This window comes from Pyxicephalus adspersus, chromosome 3 (genome assembly GCF_032062135.1).
Source record: "Pyxicephalus adspersus chromosome 3, UCB_Pads_2.0, whole genome shotgun sequence".
NCBI classification, from domain to species: domain Eukaryota; kingdom Metazoa; phylum Chordata; class Amphibia; order Anura; family Pyxicephalidae; genus Pyxicephalus; species Pyxicephalus adspersus.
In genome coordinates this window covers 19,023,433-19,042,403 of record NC_092860.1, presented here as the reverse complement: position 1 = coordinate 19,042,403, position 18,971 = coordinate 19,023,433, and the positions used below count along the sequence as shown (strand labels likewise).

At 37.9% G+C, this 18,971-nt stretch overlaps 1 protein-coding gene across 1 annotated transcript in view; it reads right to left on the bottom strand.

The window, feature by feature from the left end:
- Positions 1-18,356, bottom strand: part of LOC140325752 (protein-glutamine gamma-glutamyltransferase 6-like) — a gene marked incomplete at its 3' end in the record, with an annotated part of 19,125 nt that extends 769 nt beyond the window's left edge. The window contains 10 exon segments of the mRNA XM_072403764.1: positions 422-748; positions 3,848-4,087; positions 4,534-4,637; positions 5,609-5,744; positions 6,989-7,160; positions 9,629-9,757; positions 10,744-10,865; positions 11,619-11,852; positions 13,477-13,650; positions 18,258-18,356. Coding sequence (XP_072259865.1) covers positions 422-748; positions 3,848-4,087; positions 4,534-4,637; positions 5,609-5,744; positions 6,989-7,160; positions 9,629-9,757; positions 10,744-10,865; positions 11,619-11,852; positions 13,477-13,650; positions 18,258-18,264 — 1,645 coding nt within the window.
- Between the last annotated feature and the right edge of the window lie 615 nt (positions 18,357-18,971).

Sequence of the window (18,971 nt, the reverse complement as noted above, 5' to 3'; positions counted from 1 at the left end):
AAAAAAAAAAAAACACGTTTGTGCTTTATCAGGTGGTTCAATTTAAAAGCCAGCATGTTTCGGGGGCCAGAACTCTCCCAAGTCATTAAGGCCTGGATAATATGCATCTGAAAGGAGCAGATGAAATTGTTCAGAAGTCAGGCATGATGTGAAATGAATTTAAGCCTGTGCTTCTACTTTGTTGTCCTTTCAAGCAAAGATATTTTATCCAAATCCTGGTGAATTGCTCTGGCCCCCAAAATGCCTAGGAAGTTGTATTTCATCGGATAAATAATAAAAGTTGTCCTGGACTTTGGTTGGTCTTGTGCTCTTGCAACTGCGATTTTTACCTTCTGGCCCAACAGGCCTCACTTATAATTTTCATTGTATTTTAATAGGGGTCAGACCACATAAAAATAAAGCACAGTCCTCACAAGAATACCTTCATTTGGTTCCAGGGTAACAGGTTGGGTTTCACTTAGGATGTCCTTCACTGGAGCATTGGTATATACAATGGCGATAGCAGTCATCTTGATTTGTAGGAGTATCTTGACTGAACTTGTGCTTCTCAGTGTCAGTGTAAAGGTGACATCATGGCCAACTTGTGGGTCACCGCTCTGTGTAAATGTACCCTGAAAATCTGGTTTTGGCACTGGCTCCATGTTGGTGGCTGAGAATGCCACAGTGGCGGGAGCATTAGCAGGTCTGGACCACGAAGAGGGGGCAAGGGACAAGGCCTTCTTAAAGCTCTGCCTTTCTTTTCGGCTTCCTGGAAACACAAAAGTGTAGATTTGTCCTCAGTAGCAAATAAGGATCCACAAGAGCAACCACCATACCAAAGTACAGCGCAAGGGATGAGCTTTAAACACACTCACTGCAGAGAGGTACTTCAGCCTTTAGTTCAAATGCCCTCTTATTCACAAAAATAACTCCAAACCTAAATCAAATTTTCAGGGTTTTCCCTCGCAGGGGATCAGTGTCATTACAGCCTGACATATAAAACACAAATTTTAGCCTCCTGGCTCTCTCTATTGGTCCCACAGTCCTCATCTTTGGGAGACCTCCTTGCCTCTCCCAGCATACAGACTGCAAACAGCCTCCCCATCTGGCATCAACTCCCCTATCTTATGTCAGGTGCACTTTTATAATCAGCCAGGTTCTCCAGAGCCACCCTCAATTCTAGCCTGGAAAAAGGGAGTGCCTGGCCCACCCATTCCTTCCAGGACACTCCAGGCCAGGATCCCATATAAAATGCTGCAAATCTGCAATGACACAATTTTACATGGCTTCCAGGAGGAATATCCTTTGAATGTTGCATCAGATTTTTTCCTTTTTCCTACAACAGGTTTCCTTTGATGGAAACCTACAATGTATTTTTAGTAGGATATTTGCATTTCCAGTACATCTGTGTCACAGTAGCTGCAAGGCAGGATAGTGGACCCTCTGTCACCAGCTCAGTAGGTAGATACGTGCACAGGGCGCAGAGTCTAAGCAGCTGCCCGGTCATCACCAGAGCCTCTGAGGTGAGGGTGTTGCGCTGCGGGCAACTGCCAGGTTGGGGCCCCCGTGCACGCTAAGGCAGGTGACTGCTAACAAACAGGAACCAAAACGTAGTGCCAGAGGGAAATACAAAAGAGTAGTCAAACGAGCCAAAGGTCAGGGCAGGCAGCGAACAGGAGTTGTCAGGAAACAAGCCAAGGTTGGTACACAAGGAATCTGGAACAGGAGAAACAAACACCAGGAAGCAGAGCCAAAGGAACTCCTTGTTCAGGCCACTTCCTGTTGCCCTTCATTTCCTTTTAAGGGCAAGGCCTGTGATGAATGGAGCCATGTGACCTGCTGCATTCTATCCTACCACCAGAGGTGGTCCCGTAGACTAGAGATTGGTAGTGTTCACATCTCCACCAGCAGGGGGAGCAAGTCTGTGAAACACTCTTATTCTCTGTGGAAGTGGAGCAGCTGACTGGGAGTCACATGACCTGGACCAGGAACTGTGCTGAGGAGATGATACCTTAGCAGAGTTGGTGCTGGCAGCAGGGGAGTGAAAGGTGGGTGGCACTGAAGAAGGGACAGATCCCCTGGACCTGCAGGAATCTGTGACAATTTGGTAAACCTTTTTCCCTTGTTTTGTAAAAAAGGATGAAACACCTTTAATTCCTTTCTTTATAGCTACTACTCAGCTTCAGTCCACTAGTGTGATTTTATTTACTACTTACTAGGAGAGACATAGAACTTGATGCACCTGCCTAAAAATCCTGCAAGAAGGCCTTTTCCAAACATGAGCACGCTGCTTGCAGCCTGCCAAACCCATCCGCACTTGCTGTTGTAGTGTTTACTAGGGTTATAGTTTTGTGCCTGGGTTTGGCCGTACATATACTTTACTATATTTCAGTATATAATTGTTTTTTTGTACATTTTCTCAATATGCAAAAAAACTGTTTTGGCGATAAAATGTCTTAAACTTTCTTTTCTTAAATAACTTAGTAGCATTGTAATGACAAAATGGTTAAAGTTATTTTTACTTTTACACTGTATACAAAATGAGGTACTGTAACTTGTAAAAATATAAAGTATGTAATAAAAAGCAAAGTTGTGTATTTCATTATCATCACAAGGTGTCAGTGTGGTACTAATGAATATCAGTATACAACCTTCTGGGTACTTGTAAAGTACAATAGAGAACATTTATCCAGGAAATTAGCAACATGGCCATACCTGGGACCAGTTTACTGTTTAATTGAGCAGTCTTTATGATGATTTCATTCAATAGATCATGCAATTGAATCTAAATTTGACTGATCAAAGGTTATATTGTGTATAGAATCAAGAGGACTTAAATTTTGCCTGGTCTGAATATTCCTGTTGCTCATACAAATACTTATAAAATAATTTTTAGAACCTAACCTGGGTATTTGAGATTTTTCCATCTATTTTTGTACAATCAAATTCCAGAGCATGTGCACATCTGCTTATTTGACTTTGCTTTTTATCCAATTCAATTGTGCAACGACTATGGTGTGTGGGATGATAATCAATTTGATTTTCGATCAATGGTTGACATTTATATTGAGCAAATCGATCAAAGTGAACATTAGTGAAAACAAAGCTGATTTGTCTTCAGTTGTGCACTGCCTTTAGCTTATTGTGCTGGGATGGATAACAGGTTGGGATACTGAGAGAATCTGGGACTGCCTTCCTTTGCAAATTGAAAATAACCCTTTATATCCTGGATGACCCTGCCTGCATCTGCCTATTAGTAAAATCTGTCTCTTGTTGATATCTGCATGTCACCCAGTTCCAAAAAAACAAAAGAGAAGAGCAACTGCAGAAACAGTCTAAGTAGTCTATCAAGTCTGCCTTTCTTTTTATATTTTGGATTTTTTAGAGCCCCGCTCACTTTTTGCTTTACCGCATATCCCAAAAAGCAATACCCCAGTCCACCCCTGTGTCCTGACCTGGCCAAAGACTTTGCACTTTGTTATTTGTTGGTCGTTTATTTCTGCAAAGTTTCGCCAAACGTTGCTAAAAGTAAACTTGTGGAATTAGGGAGTTTTCCTGTAAACTTTCACCTCTTCCAAATTCATATGTACTGTATATCAAAACCAAAAATTGAAAGGACTATAAATCATATTTAAACTTTTTTGTAAAGGGACCCATACCTCTTGATATCCTGATCTCATGCTAGGGGCTGCTCCATTTTAGTCTACTGAAAGGCAGGTTGATGGTCAAGGTTCTTACTGCTCAAAGGCCATCCAGCTAAAGCCACCAGATTTCGACTAATTGAATGGTAGGGACATCCATGCGTGCATTTAAAATAAATAGCTCTATTTAGAAAATATATTTAAAATAAAAGAAACACTGACTGTACCTTCGGAAAACTTATAGTTGTCGGTTATGTCGAGACGTGTATTTTTACCAATGTTTTTGGTGCTGGTAAATTTTCCCACTGAACTAGTTTGTGTGCGTATTCTTCTCCGCTGATTATTATACACCATCCAGTCTACTATGTCAGCATTCACTTCACCAAATACAAAAAGAGTGTCATACGGTAGGTTAACATCACCCTCCTTGACAGCTGTCACTGAGCACGGTCCTAAGCGGTATGAACCTGAATGATATAAACACATTGCAAACAATTTAAGGAATCTTCATCTATTTTGGGAGGAGGACTGTAAATATTTAGAAATTCAGTTTTACCTGATCATGGCTTGTGATTGATGGATCAGATTGGCTAGGTTTTGATTCTCAGAAACCGATTTAATTTACAACCTTTACGTGTACTGCTGATTTACTCATAACTGTGGGGTTCAAACGCTATTAACTCTGCATACAAAGTAAAAGCAACCCAGCATAGATAATATAGTGCTGACACAGACTCTCTTACATCAGTGGTATGTGGGGAAGTCCTAGCAACCTTTGGAGGAGCCTTAGCATTTTAAAGAACCCTGGTTAAGAATGTCTACACTAATCCTTCCCCAAACTATCCAAAATGAAATGTGTTTAATGTATATCTTCATGTAGGTTGCTTAGGATTCCTTTTAGTTTTTTATTCACCTTCACTCTCTTCTTGTGGAGTTGCATCCAAAACTTGCCATCCATTATATTTGGGTCCAAGATCGTTCCTGGCAAACCAACCTTCAACCCATACATGGAAGTTCCTGATAATGAAAATATATTATTCTTATTTAGTTAAGAAAAAAACAGAAACATTTGAAAGATTGCTTAGACATAGGTTTATATTCCATAAAAATAGTCAGTTTACACAGTCTACCAGCAATTGCGCCAATGATACTATGTTTTTTAAATAAGTAAACCATTACATGCATACGATTTATGACCTTCTTTCTATGTAAAAATAAAAATAACACTAGTGGTTTTGTTGGAGGTTCAGGTTCCAGATTTAAAAAACTAATGGCAAATGATTTTGAAAAAATCCATTCCAGGTTTGCTTGATAACCCAGGTACTACCATGATAGTCTATCTTCTGCATTCTTGGAAAGCTTTAATAAATCAGGTCCTTTGTGTGGCTGTGCTTGGCTGTAGGTGTGCACCTGTCCACGCTGCGTGGAACTCTCACGCCTTTTAGTTTCCTGTTAACAGATTGAGATCTTACAGTTATGACCACATTTTTCCTGCAGTTTCAAGTTCCACCCTTTATGTAGACACATGGTTTATACTGTACTGTAGGTTTATGGAAAATGTTGTCTGACATTGATTATTCTTTTTTCTTTAGGTGCCTTATGGTCACACGTGACTAACCACTCTACTGAATAAATCCATAGATTAAAAGTAATAGGATTAGGATGTAGAGCACTGTATAAGCACATTTGGCCCAGAATCAGATATTCTGACCACCACTTTCAATACACTGTGTTCACTTATTAACCTGATTGATATTAGAATTTGGCTTGGTTGATTTTGTGTTTTTAGTTGGATATTGAGGTATCTTACTATCTCCAATTGCAGTTCACAATAACTATTTATATTCATGCAATTTTATAATGAAAATGTATACAGTTCTCTTTTTATTACATTCAAAATCATCTTGTATCCCAACTTCTAACAGGTTCTCTTGGTTATTTATATTTCTAAAGTACAAAAATTGCACAAATTTGCGGGCCCACCTTACCATATACTGTCAGCAGAGTCAAAGAGAGATTTGCCTTTCTCATCGAAGTACCGATCAATGGTCAGATTTTCATCAGTATCATGAGCAGAAGCAAAATTTGTGACTACACGTGCAGGGATTCCCAGGCATCTGAGCACTAATAAAATAAAAGTGTAGGCTAAATTTCCCTTTTTTTTGGAAAATTATTCTCAGACACAGAATAAGAAATTATAGGAACACAGACAGCACTGTACATCATTCAATGACAATCTGGCTTTACAGAAAGTTGGTTGAAAAATGTTGGCCATCATTTGATCCTCAAATGATTTACACACAGTCACATAAACAAGCAGTAAAATAGTTTTACAACAAACCAACCCTGACCTCACTAGCTGCTTGTACTGTGAAGGTATTCATACTCAAAAAACAGGATACACTTTCATCAGTGAAGCTAAATGATCCAGTAAACCTGGAATGCATCTGGTCCAGGATTCAAAACTTTTGCTAACAAATAGCAAATATCTTTGAAGAAATTCAGCTTCACTAATGAAAGTGTATACTCTCCAGCCTTTGGGAACATTATTAAATCAGGCCCAATGACTCTATTGTTTGGATCCTTGGAGGGGCTATCAAGACTTCACCCTAAGTTTTTATAAACTTCTGACTTCTACCGTAAATTTCTTGCCATTGTAACAAGATAATCAGTCTAAGGCTAAGTACATATGTGCAATAATTGTAGTTGGAAAGGATCTTTAACGATCCTTTGATTACAGATTACAGCCGTTCTGTTTTATGGAGAGAGGAGGAGGGAGAATGACAGAGCGGCACCCCGCTGAGCTCTCTCCCCTTCACTTCCATTATGATCGTTCATCATACATCGTCTGTGGAACCCCCAGGACGGTTGTTCGGACGATTGACAGCGAGCACTGTACACTTGCAAGATTCTCATCCAATATCAGCCCTGAGCCGATTATCAGACAAAAACCATTGCACATGTGTATGTAGCCTTACTCTGCCTTACCTGTTAGTGGTTTTATTTTTTTGGCCAATTGTTGTATGGGACAATTATTCAGTATATTTAAAAGAAAACTTTTGAATTAAACTGTATACACAAGTATAAATTATGTATAGTGTGTATGTTTCTGTTCTTTTACCTTGAGTGGGAGAGGCTCACCAAGAGAGTAAGAGACACTTGCCTTCGGTGTGCATTAGAATTTATTACATTATTAAGTGCAATTTAATGTAATTCTTGGATGTTTCCTTAATAATTATGGGCATGTCCAGACAACATTAGTGTTTCATTCTGTCTGAATGCTAGTATTCTAGCGGGCAAAAACTGAATTGATGTTTCATGAGCTATCTTAGTTACACCAACATTTTGGTTGGAAAGTGAACACTAACCTGTACAGAGGACTCCTCCATATACCCAACATTGCCCATATCGGACTGGTCCACTTTGATTCCATTTACGGAGAATGTCAACGCTTCCATTCCATTTTGTTGGTTTCTCTCCCCCTTCATAATCTCCACTCCAGTTACCCACAATAACTCCATTGTCACCTTGACTGTTAACCTAAAGGAAGGGCACAATGGTTACATACATATCCAGTTGTTGCAACTATCTAACCTTTCTTCTTAATAATAAACTGTAATCATATAGCACCAACATATTATGCAGTGCTGTACATTAAATAGGGCTTGCAAATGACAGACAAATACAAACAATGACACAGGAGAAGGAGAGGACCCTGTCCTGAAAGAGCTTACGATCAAAAATGACCAGTATTATTGTTCAACCATTAAACTCCAAAGTCCTCGTATAAAATTTGAAATCCTAATATTTACACGTGTACAATCTTTTACTTATTCACACCTAAAAAAATAACCTTGATGAAGGCTGCAAAAACTTAAATCCTTTCTACCAGGACCAGTGAAACTAGACACGAAACCCTCATCATTCTAGTTAACAAATCAATCCACCTAGACATTCATTCTTGGTAGATACTGGAGAGTGAAAGTTCAGACAGATATAAGAGATACATTATTCCACTTATGTATTATACATTGTTGATTTGATTCTTAGACTTGGTATTGACCTGTAGTAGTCCATGCACAGTTTTGAAAAGACCGGGGAAGGGGGGGGGGGGGGGGAGAGAAGGAGCCAATTAGTTGTGTAGAAGTGCAAAATGGGGGAGAGCAAAGTGCCAAAGAAAACCTCATAAAATTGATGGTTTATCATTTTTATTGTTCAGTAACTAACTGCAGCAGAAAAAAATCTCTGGAAATGCTGGATAGGTTTGTGCTGTGTAGCAAAGCTGTGAAAATTTTAGAATCCCTTGAAATGCAAAACAGCTCCTTTCTATGCATTTTACTGGTATACGTGTTTTATGTCAACATCTTCTTCCACTCTTCACTTCCTTTTTTCACTATTCACTACTTCACCACTTCAGTTTGAAATCTTTCCTATCGGGACTAAAAATTACTGTATCTTCCAGTATTTGCATAAATCTGTGCACTAAATAAACTGACATTTGCATTGCTAGTTGGCAAAAAAATATTTGTTTACAGAATCATATGGCAAACTCCATAACACCTGTGGAATACAAGCTTCTTTCCCTGCAGGCAACTCTGAGCTTGGCAGCAGTTGCTGATTAATAATAGGTGTATGCTTCGCCATGTCTGTGCAGGAGACATGGCGCAAACGTAGATTAGATGCAAACAGACAATGAAAAATCCTGTATTGCACTGGCCACTTTTTCCATTGTGCAATGGCTTCACTGTAAACCAGACCCAGAAAGGAAGGCAGAAATGTGTTTGTTATTGGTTTTAACTTCTGTATAGATAGAAATAAAGAGAGACTTTTTGATGGTTGTCCTACTTGCTGCCCTATGTCTTGCCCTATGTGCTGATTGTCATGCCCTTCTGTGCTGTAGCCTTCTGCTGCAGCAACTTTGACAGTCATTTTTATATTCAATTTTATCCTTGAAGTCAAACTCAATATTTGCCTTCAGTCTCTTACAGTTGCACAGGATTTTCTCTCCTGCTGAAACTTTGCGCTTATTACAGGGTGCTTTCAAAAACTGCAGCCTGCCTCATTTTCATGCTGAAGGACATCCAGGATTATCTAGCCTTTTCCTTCATAGCTTGACTGTCCCTAGACCAACCCTTTCATTTATTAAATTCTAATTTTTCCAATGGGCCTCTTTAAAAAAACCATTTAATAAAGCTCTCTAAGGCTGGAGAAGATACACTTTCATCAGCGAACTTGGGCCATCCAGCAAACCTGGAATGGGTCTGGTCCAGGATTCCAAACATTTGCTAGCAAATGGCTTTATGGAAATCCATTCCAGGTTTGCTGGATCATCCAGCTTCACTGATGAAAATGTATCTTCTCCAGCCTTGGAGAGCTTACCTCCCTAGCGGTAATCTTGAGTGTGGCTCGGGGTGAATATTCTATACCAAAAGCTGTAACCTGGAGCCATACTCGGGGTGGAGTTTCCAGGGAGTGTAATAACTTACCTGGTAAGCAGTGCCCACATCGTCCTCCAGCAGTGCCCACGGCGTCTTCCAATAATGCCCAGCATCTTCTTTCCCTGGCGATGCCGGCCGGGCATCTGTGTAACCTGGCAATGCCCGGCTGGCATCTGCATTCCCGGGGTGTGAACGTTGGGGGTGCGAGGCCAGGGGAAGCAGATGCCGGCTGGGCCGGGCAGTGAGAGCGTGTTTTGCTGGGAGGTGGGACCAGGTGGGAAATTTAAAATACTACCGCTTTTACATTAGAAAATACTTAGTATTCATACCGCCAGGGAGGTTAATAAATCAGGCCCAATAATGGAGGCTACTCATTACCTGCACTCTGAGGTTAAAATCTGCAATCAAGCATTGGGCATGATATACAGGGTATGTTAAAAAGGAAAAGTTTTTATTTGAAAATTGCATTAGTTATTATTTTTAAAGGGAATGACACCCTAGGCCTTTCATGTTGCTGTGTCTTCTATCAGATGTACAATTTCCTATGGCTATGAATATAGGTGTACTTACCATAGCACTTAGAATTCTTGACACATAGATAGGGTCACCTCTGTGAGACAAATCTCTATTAACACCTCTTCTGTATTCAATACTACTATCCAGCAATTTTAGACAGATGTCCAAAATTCCTTCTTCAAACTGCAAACACAAATAAATATACTTTTTAAATGGAAAGAAGGACACATTGATGTATATAATTTAATTTTTTTTTTTTTGCATATGATCATTATGAATTGTTTATTTTTTTATTTTTTACAACATTTTCACACTTTTGAGGCCTGGTGTAAATCTAGCCCATTTTTTTTGTTATGTTAAATGCACAAATACTAAGTAATTTAGTGTAACTAAATAAAATAATAATTATGTTTCCAAGAGCTCAAAATACTCTGATGCATAGGTTCTTCTTCTAAGCAGAAGGCTGGCACCAATGTTCTTCAGGAATCCTTCAGGGTTAGCATTCACTTTCTCAATTAGGATGCTGACCAACAAATGGCAAAATGTTATAAATATCCCAGTAGTGTTTGTTGGGTTAGCTCTGTGTTAAGCAGTGAGTGGGAGATGATGTCATAGACATCAATGTGCTTGATTTATTAAAGCTCTCCAAGGCTAGATTTGATAACTTTCATTAGAAGCTGAAGCAAACCTGCAATGGATCAGGTCCAGTATTCAAAACATTTGCTAGCAAATAGAAAATGACTGAAGAAATCCATTCCAGGTTTGCTGGGTCACCCAGCTTCACTGATGAAAGTGTATCCTCTCCAACCCACTGTGTAAGTGTCAGTGGCATGAAGATTTTGGCTGCAGAATGTTAATATTTTAGCTAACTTTTTTAAATTTTGAATGATGTAAAAAAGGTAAAACCCCTGAGATTTTTGCCAGCCTCCTTAAGGGGTAGTAAAAACAAATATCTTGAAAGTGAGGTAGATACTCTTTTAGACAGCTGTCACCAGAACAGGTGAATGAATCCTAAACATACCATTCTTTGTTCAGTGGTTACTAATAGAGTTCAGCTTTGGAATACTACCTTACTGGTTGGTCAAAGTTGTTTTATTCATTTTTATAAACTACTTTAAAAGTTGTCAAACCAGTACAATAGTTTTAAGATTTTGATCCAAAAAAATTACCTGACCAAAGTCCCAGCGTCTAGTTGGTGGATTGCTACTTGCACTCCCATTGAAAATGACTCCACTTTCATTGAGAACATATTCCTTTCTCTCGGCTTCATCTTTCATGTACACGGTGTCCTCTGTTAGAGGTGAGGAAAATTATATTTCTTAATATTTCAATGATGGACTTCAATGTGGTGTTAGAACCAAACCTACTGCTGAATTTCCCAAGTCTATGTCATCCACATATTATTCATTTATTAACAAAGTTGTGTTTGCTTCTAAATGGGTTATATGACATACCCTCATAGTAATTTTAGAAAGGCCATTTCTGTGTAAATAACTTTAATGATATGGTATCCATGGAATTATTATTACACTGTATTTATATAGCGCCATCATAATATGCAGCGCTGAACAAAGTCCATAGTCGTGTCACTAACTGTCCCTCAAAGGAGCTCACAATCTAATGTCCCTACCATAGTCATATGTCATTAATGTAGTCCAAGGTAAATTTTTAGGGAGAAGCCAATTAACCTACCTGCATGTTTTTGTAGGGAATGACATGTGGGAGGAAACCACCGGAGTACCCAGAGGAAACCCACACAGACACAGACACGGGGAGAACCTGCAAACTCCATGCAGATAATGTCCTGGCTGGGAATCAAACCTGGGACCTAGCGCTGCAAAGGGCGAAATGCTAACCCCTGAGCCACCATGCTGCCCACTTTGCCAGGATCCACCCCCCTTCCCCTCCATGTACCATGTACAGCTTTAAGACATATTTTCGAAAAGTTATATATATATAAAAGATGTTAATGAAACCTTACACATGCATTTCATGTTTACAAATACATTAACTAGATGTATGCATTTTGCAGACCAAGGATTACCTGTGCACCAAGGATTAAAGAGCAGGATGAATTCTCCACAGCTTTGGGATACTTCGCTCTCTCCACTCTGAACCTGAATACCCATAACATAAAGTCCAATAGCTGCAACCGGTGGTGAGTTGATTGTGATTACCATGACGTTATCACTCTCTGCTTTTGCAGTTGCATTCCAAGATTTTCCATTGCTAGAGCTGGGGATGGGTACTATTATTTTAGAGCTTGATTGAGATCGGCCTGTTAAAAATTAATAGTAATTTCAAGAAAACAGTACAAACCTTCAGAGTGTACACACTTTTATCTCATTAATCTGCCAATAACTACACAATAAAATGGTCCGCTTTGGAATAAGTCCAACTTGGTATAAGTCCTGTTTGGGCCTGAAAAATTTTGCTTGGTATACAACCTTTGTGCTAGAACTTGTATGGGCCAAAATGAGTCATAACACCGCACACTACCCTTATTGACCTCTCTCGAGACAAAGCCACGATTGCCCACGAGCGTCAGCCAGCACCATCCTAGTGGGCACTCAACTCTTCTCGGCAAGGTAAAGTGAGGTTACATTTTCATTTATTTTGTATTTATGTATTTTAGTATTAAGCAGTGTTTCAATTACTTTATACAGCCCTATCAATGTATAATATGCCAATAACAATAGGATTTTTTCATGGGGGAAAAATTTGTTTGGTATAAGTCCTGTTTAGTATAAGTCCAAGGATCTGGAACGGGTTAAGGACTTATACCAAGGTAGCACTGTATATGGCCAAGGGGGCAAAGAAAAATGGTTTTAATGGATCTGTCCACTACCCTAATATAAAGGAAATACTTCTGGTTGTATAGATGTGTAATGTGGCTACATTTTATTCTTTCCAAATATTCTTTATATTAACTTAATTAGATATTGCCTTTATGTACGATGAAATGTATTTGAAGATTGGTAATTGTAATATATTTTTTTCTTGAGCCTTCTTAATTACCATTTGTTGTTTTAACTGTTAAAACTCGCCACAAAACTCCCTCTTGGCCACTTAATGTTCAGCCTTGGGCAGAAAGTATCCCTTCTTTTCTTTTATTCTAATTACATTGTTATTAAGGAACCTGGCAATCCTTTATCATCAACGATTTATGGGGAAACTATCTGTGTTTACAAATCTTTATATTAAGTTATTAGCTTAGAATTCCACAAGTAACAGTCTAACACAGAGAAATAAAATTAGCATCTAGCTCCCTGGTAAACAAAGCTTCTGGAGTAGAGCTAATGTCTAATTTTAAGTGTCAAAGAACTGATGTAGTCAGCATTTCTGTGGCATTGATCCAGTTAACAGCCAGGACAAGTTGTTTTTTACAGTTTGAGCTTTCCCCCAGACAACAGGTAACACTTTAAATGGAAATAGAAACATGCTAGAAGTTCAAAATGAAGAAAACATGTGGTTGCAAAATGCTAAAAAATGTCCAAATTTATTAAAGCTCTCTAAGGCTGGAGAGGATACACTAAGGCTGGGTAATGGATCTGTACAGGATTCAAATCATTTGCTAGAAAATAGCAAATTACTTTGAAGATATTCATTCCAGGGTTGCTGGATCACCCAGCTTCACTGATAAAAGTGTATCCTCTCCAGCCTTGGGGAGCTTTATTAAATCAGGCCTATATAGTATCTATTATGCTGGTGGGATAGTAGGAACCAAAACACAATATACTAAAAAACAAAAATCCTGGGGTAATTTTTGCTGTTACGCTTTCTGTTTAGTCACACCTGCAGTTAGGAGTGGCTGTCTGTAAACTGCTTGCATGTTGTATGTTCAATTTTTATATTATGTTTTTATAGTAATATAATTCCTTCAATAATACTAAATCCACTACCTGTTTGAGTCCACCACTTTAAATTGTCTTGCAGTTCCAAGGATCTGTTAAATGTAAGTTTGATGCTAAATTGTTGGCCTCTTCTCACATCAAGGTCTTTGGTCATGTATTCCTTGGTCCTGTTTTCTATAGCATTGGAGCTTTGCTGGAGGTCCGAGTTCACAACTTGCAAGGCTGAAAAGAGAACATCTGATATGCTTTATTTATTTTTACATGATTTTCCATACACTATGGGATCACCAAAATTAAGGTTATAAATAACTATCACAATTATTATTGGTATACTTTGTCTTCTTTTTTCCTCCCTTCCTTCCTGTTGGCCTCCAAATGCAAAAGACAGCCTTAATAGCCAATAGAAAGGAGGAGGCCAGAAAAATGACCAGAAAGTTGTAGAATCATGTTTATTCACATGTTTTTTTTTTTTAGAAAGATATATCTAATGATTCCTTTAAGAATTTGATTTGCTTCTTTAATAAAGCTCTCAAAGGCACATTTTCATCAGTGAAGCTGGGTGATCCAGCAAACCAGGCCTGATAAACATGTTGTCATGGAGAAACAATGGATTTCATTAGTAAATAAATGTCTACCATGGAATGGAAAGGCTAACAAGCAGGGTTGCCTGGGTGTATTTTTAAAGATTTCCTTCACTCATGGATTGGTGGTCACCAACACCAGAAAGTGGGAAGAATTCTCTTCGATGGGGATTTGAAAATGGGGCAGGGCAGGTCAGGTTTAATTATTGCTGCCTTAGACATTGCATAACTACTTAAATTTGGCACTTCAACAAAAATTATTTTAAGTAATTATGGTAGCTTCAACCCATGTTCCCACATGTAATGCAATTAACATAATTAAAAGTTTAATGGACATGGCAGGTTATGCTTTGCAGCATTTTATATGTAAGAAAATGATTGCTACTGGGTTTACAAAAAATAAATTAGGTGTAAATCAGAACATAGTTTAAAGTACTGGTTTATGTATATTGGATGAAGTTTGATTCTGTTTAAAGACTGATAGGATCATACACAAGGACTGTAAGCTTTCGTGGTATTGTAAATGATTGTTTGTTTTGTGATAGCACAGCTTTAGCCAATCATAATTAGCTGATCAGACACTTTGTGGTTCACAATATGTCATCTGCCTATATACAATGCATTGCCAGTCCCCAGTGCTATTGAATGCAATGTGTGAGGTTGTGTGTTAGAGGTAATGTGCCAGTCACTATTCCATTGCTATTTGATTATCATCCAGTTAATGCATCTCCTACTATACAATACAGATTCAATAGTGGAATACATAGTAAGGTAAGAAAAAAAAAAAAGTAAAAAAAAATGCAACGATGTTAACAGCTGCATTTCAATGCATGCCAACCTAAATGTACATTTCGGACAAGGGAGCCATGTACTAACTGAGGGTGACTATGTAATAAGAAGAACTATGTTCTCAGTTCTGACAACACTGCAAGGAATTACTGCTTTTAATAGTTCATAGATTATTGCTAAGAGGGCACCAGAAATATTTATTGCAACATTTAAAAATTGCTTTTGATATTAGCCAGTCTAAATCACCCAATGAATAGTGTATATTTCATACCCATGCTCTATAAATGTATTACTGCTTTCTAAGCAATCTTTTTCCCTTTAAATAAAACGTTTAATTTATTAATACTTAGTTACCATCTACCACAGTTATCATACAAGTACAATGTAAACGTACACACTAGTTTGAGGATTTTTTTGACAAGCAAAAATACCTTGTATCATAATGAGAGGTACTAAGTCGCATCTATCTTTTTTTCTGGATACAAAATTATTTCTTATATGTTTGTACAAGTTTAACTTGTACCCGGGGGAAATTAATTTTCTTGCATTAAATGCTTAATCATGCCAAGCTGGTCTTACATAAGTCAAATAATATACATCATTAAAGCAACATGAATGTGTGCAGCCCATTTTCAACCAAGCAAGCAGTGTTTGTTGGAGATGGGTGGGGGGAATGTAGTGCTCAGCTTCACTTTGTGAACTTTATGTTTTCATATTAGAGTATATGTCCTAGAAAACTTTATTGTACAATTTGTCAGCTGCCAGACACCCAGATAAGCAAATTTGCAGGTATATGCATAAGTTGTTTCTTCATTTAAGATGGCCAGTATTCCCAAATTCGGAAGAAGACTGGCTAAAAATGCCCACGAGATGTGTGCTACAATAACCACATATGTGAACTAGATTTTCCTACTATTCTGCATTTTTAATCTATGTAGTTATATGTTTCTTTTAAAAAAATACTCAATATCATTACTCCTTGCTCACAATTTATAGAAGTGCTGTCAACTGCTATACCAGAAATGCCCAACTGGTAGCCTGTACTGCTATTTTTACAGAATTCAATGTTGCAGTGGTTAATTTAGGTTTATTATACTCCCACTACCTTTTTTATTCCCACAGATTTTTTTTACTTGCATGTACACTAACAATGTGGGAAAAGGAAAATATAGAAATAGTACTCAGGAATCGGGGTACCCGATAAGATGGATCTTCCTGGGAGAAGGTTATTCCTGGTATATGAATGTCTTTAGAATGGCAGTGTTTTTCAACCTTTTTTGAGCCTCGGGACATTTTTTACATTGAAAAAATCCTGCGGCACACCACAAATCAAAAATGTTACAAAATGACACTCTGTAGCTAATTCTCTTGTCTCTAAGAATAAACAAGGCAATGGAACTACCCACTGCCACCCACTGACATGGAAGAGTATTACATTATCCTGCCAGTCACTACAGCACAGAATGTCGACAATGGTAATTGGATAATTTTCCACGGTACACCTGAAGATCTCTCACGACACACTAGTGTGCTGGGGCACAGTGGTTGTATTAAGGGAACCCCTGGTATTATTTATATATTCACAGATTACAGTATATTAGTGTGGTGGTCAATTGGAAGAATGCCGCAGGTAGTTAAAAAGATCATTGGCGTCACCTAAAGAAGAACTAAACTAAAATTTAAAAAAAAAAAATCACTCTTACCTTTAATTCCGCAGATCCCTCGATTGTGCTGGAGAACTTCTCGATCGGGTCCTGTGCCGTCTTGGAATTCTCCTTCGTCCTCCTGTGGAGGAAGCGCCGAGCACCACCATCCTTAGCCTTCTTCTTCCTTCTTCTGGGTATGTCACCTGATTTCGTACTGCGCAGGAGCAAGATCAGGTGACGTAGCCTGCTGTAAAAGGTCTCACTACGTATGCGTGAGATCATCATCTCTTTCCTCTCAATGAAGGAAAATGCCCCTTCTACGCATGCCTGATCTCAAGCATGTGCATAGGAAGCAGCCAATCCTTGGGATACGTGACGTAAGTACCCTGGGAGGCTCTGTGCACCCATTCTGTCTTGATCGCCGTGGCAGAAAGGGGAGGCAGAAAGGTGGGCTTTAAACTGACCTGAGAGACACAAATTGCTCATTGCTCATGGAACCCCTGGAAACCCCTGGAGGAAAGCTGGTTGAAAAACACTGTTCCACAATATACAATATATAAAAGTCAAATATATATATAAACTAAAGGATGCTATAAAGAATAAATAGAGAAGCACCAGGAACATTGCATTACACTATATTTTGTTCTAAAGTCTGAAAGCATCACTGTAATATATTTTCAGATGTCATGCCTGTGTAGCAGCTGGATGACCTGACACAAGGATATGGTTCAAATGCTTAGGTATTCTGCATCTACAAAAACTAGTCTTAACCTCCCTAGCAGTCTAATTCCAGCCAAATTGCAATGCAAAAAGTGGTAGTTTTTTGCATGTAAATTTATTTTTCATTGTAGGTTATAATTCTTAGGCATAACTCACTGATGTTTAATAAATTTAATAATAAACTTTAAAAAACAAAACAAAAATCTGTTAAAAAATTTTTAAAAAAATATTTAAACATGTAATGTAACTGTATAGTGGCATATATAATATATATAATATAATTACATATATATATATATATATATATATTATTTGAATATTTCTTTGTATTGGACTCAATACAGCTATTTTGTTTTGAATCCAATACAAAATTTTTTGAATTTCCCGCCGATCCTCCCGCCCGCACCAAAGCATGTACCAACGCCACCGGGAAACATAGTAGATCTCGTCTTTGCACTTCACGGCTGGAGATCGAAGGAGCAGGACGTGTCCCCAGGACCTGCGGGGACCAGCAGGACGCCGGGGGACCGCGATGGAGCAAGGTAAGTAGGTTTGTTTTTAGTTAAAAGCTGCCCTGAGTGTGATATGGAATTACCCCTTTTTGTATGTAAAATCCACCCCGAGTCACACTCGGGATAACTGCTAGGGGGTTAAACTAGTAGTATATATAACATTAGACTAGGCTCGCTAGAAGATAAAAACAAATAAAAAGCACCTAGCGTTATCTGCACAGAGTTATGGAACTTTTTAATGCTTTATGAATTAAAAAAATATAAATGAAAAAAAATGTATATATAAAATATATATTTAGCATCGTCTGTAAACTCACTATTCAATTTTTGTTTTACACAAATGTGCTACAGTTAAAGTAAATTAATATTGCATTCCATTTTTAGAATTAAAAATCCTTCAAAAATATATACAGGTTCACAATAACAAAATTATTTTTAAACTCTATATGGAAATCTATATGACATTGTTTCAAATTTCCTTTGTGGGATTCTTCTAGGTCCATGTGTTTCAATGGCAGTAACTTATTCCCACCAGGGACTGTTTTATAAATAGAGCCCTAAATATGAAAACATAGACTTACTTGCCATATTTGTTGTGCCTTATGCTGTTTTCCAGCTATCGTGAACTTTTGTGAATTCCAATAGTGCTCCCTAGGTCTTATATTTTAAAAATGTAGGGATCCAACGCTCTGTGCCTAAAATATTCACATTTAGTTTAGAACACTTTCCTTTAGGCATGTATAAGGGCGTGTGTTGTAAAAGGTTTGACCGAGGATGTGCCAATTATAATTACAAAGAAAATCTTATTGCATGTTATAAATTGTTTGCAGTCAAGTTCTCATGGGAGAAACCACTTTCACATTGAGTTTATAATTAAAAGATAAATTGGGTGTGGGTGGTAAAATAGGCTACTATGTTAGCATGATTTGTTGCTTAGCAATTTGTTTTGAAGTTTTTTTTTTACCTAAATTTATAAAAGAAAGTGATTCGTCATACATTAACCTGTGTTACATATGTCATCTAAGTCACATAAAGCTTTCTTATTTTTCCCTTCAAATAAACATGATTGTTTGTTAATGGATCACTTTGCACAAGATCATCTTCATTAAATTTTCATCAACATTAGTTATTAGTTACTAAAGCAACCTAAACAACCAATTGTTTGAAGCTTGTTGCTTGTTTGCTTTTTTTTTCAATTCGATTTAATTGTACTTCTTATACCACTAAAATTATTTAAAAAATGGTATAGTTTTATTACTCTTCTCATTTCCCACCTTTTTGGTCATATACTGGCC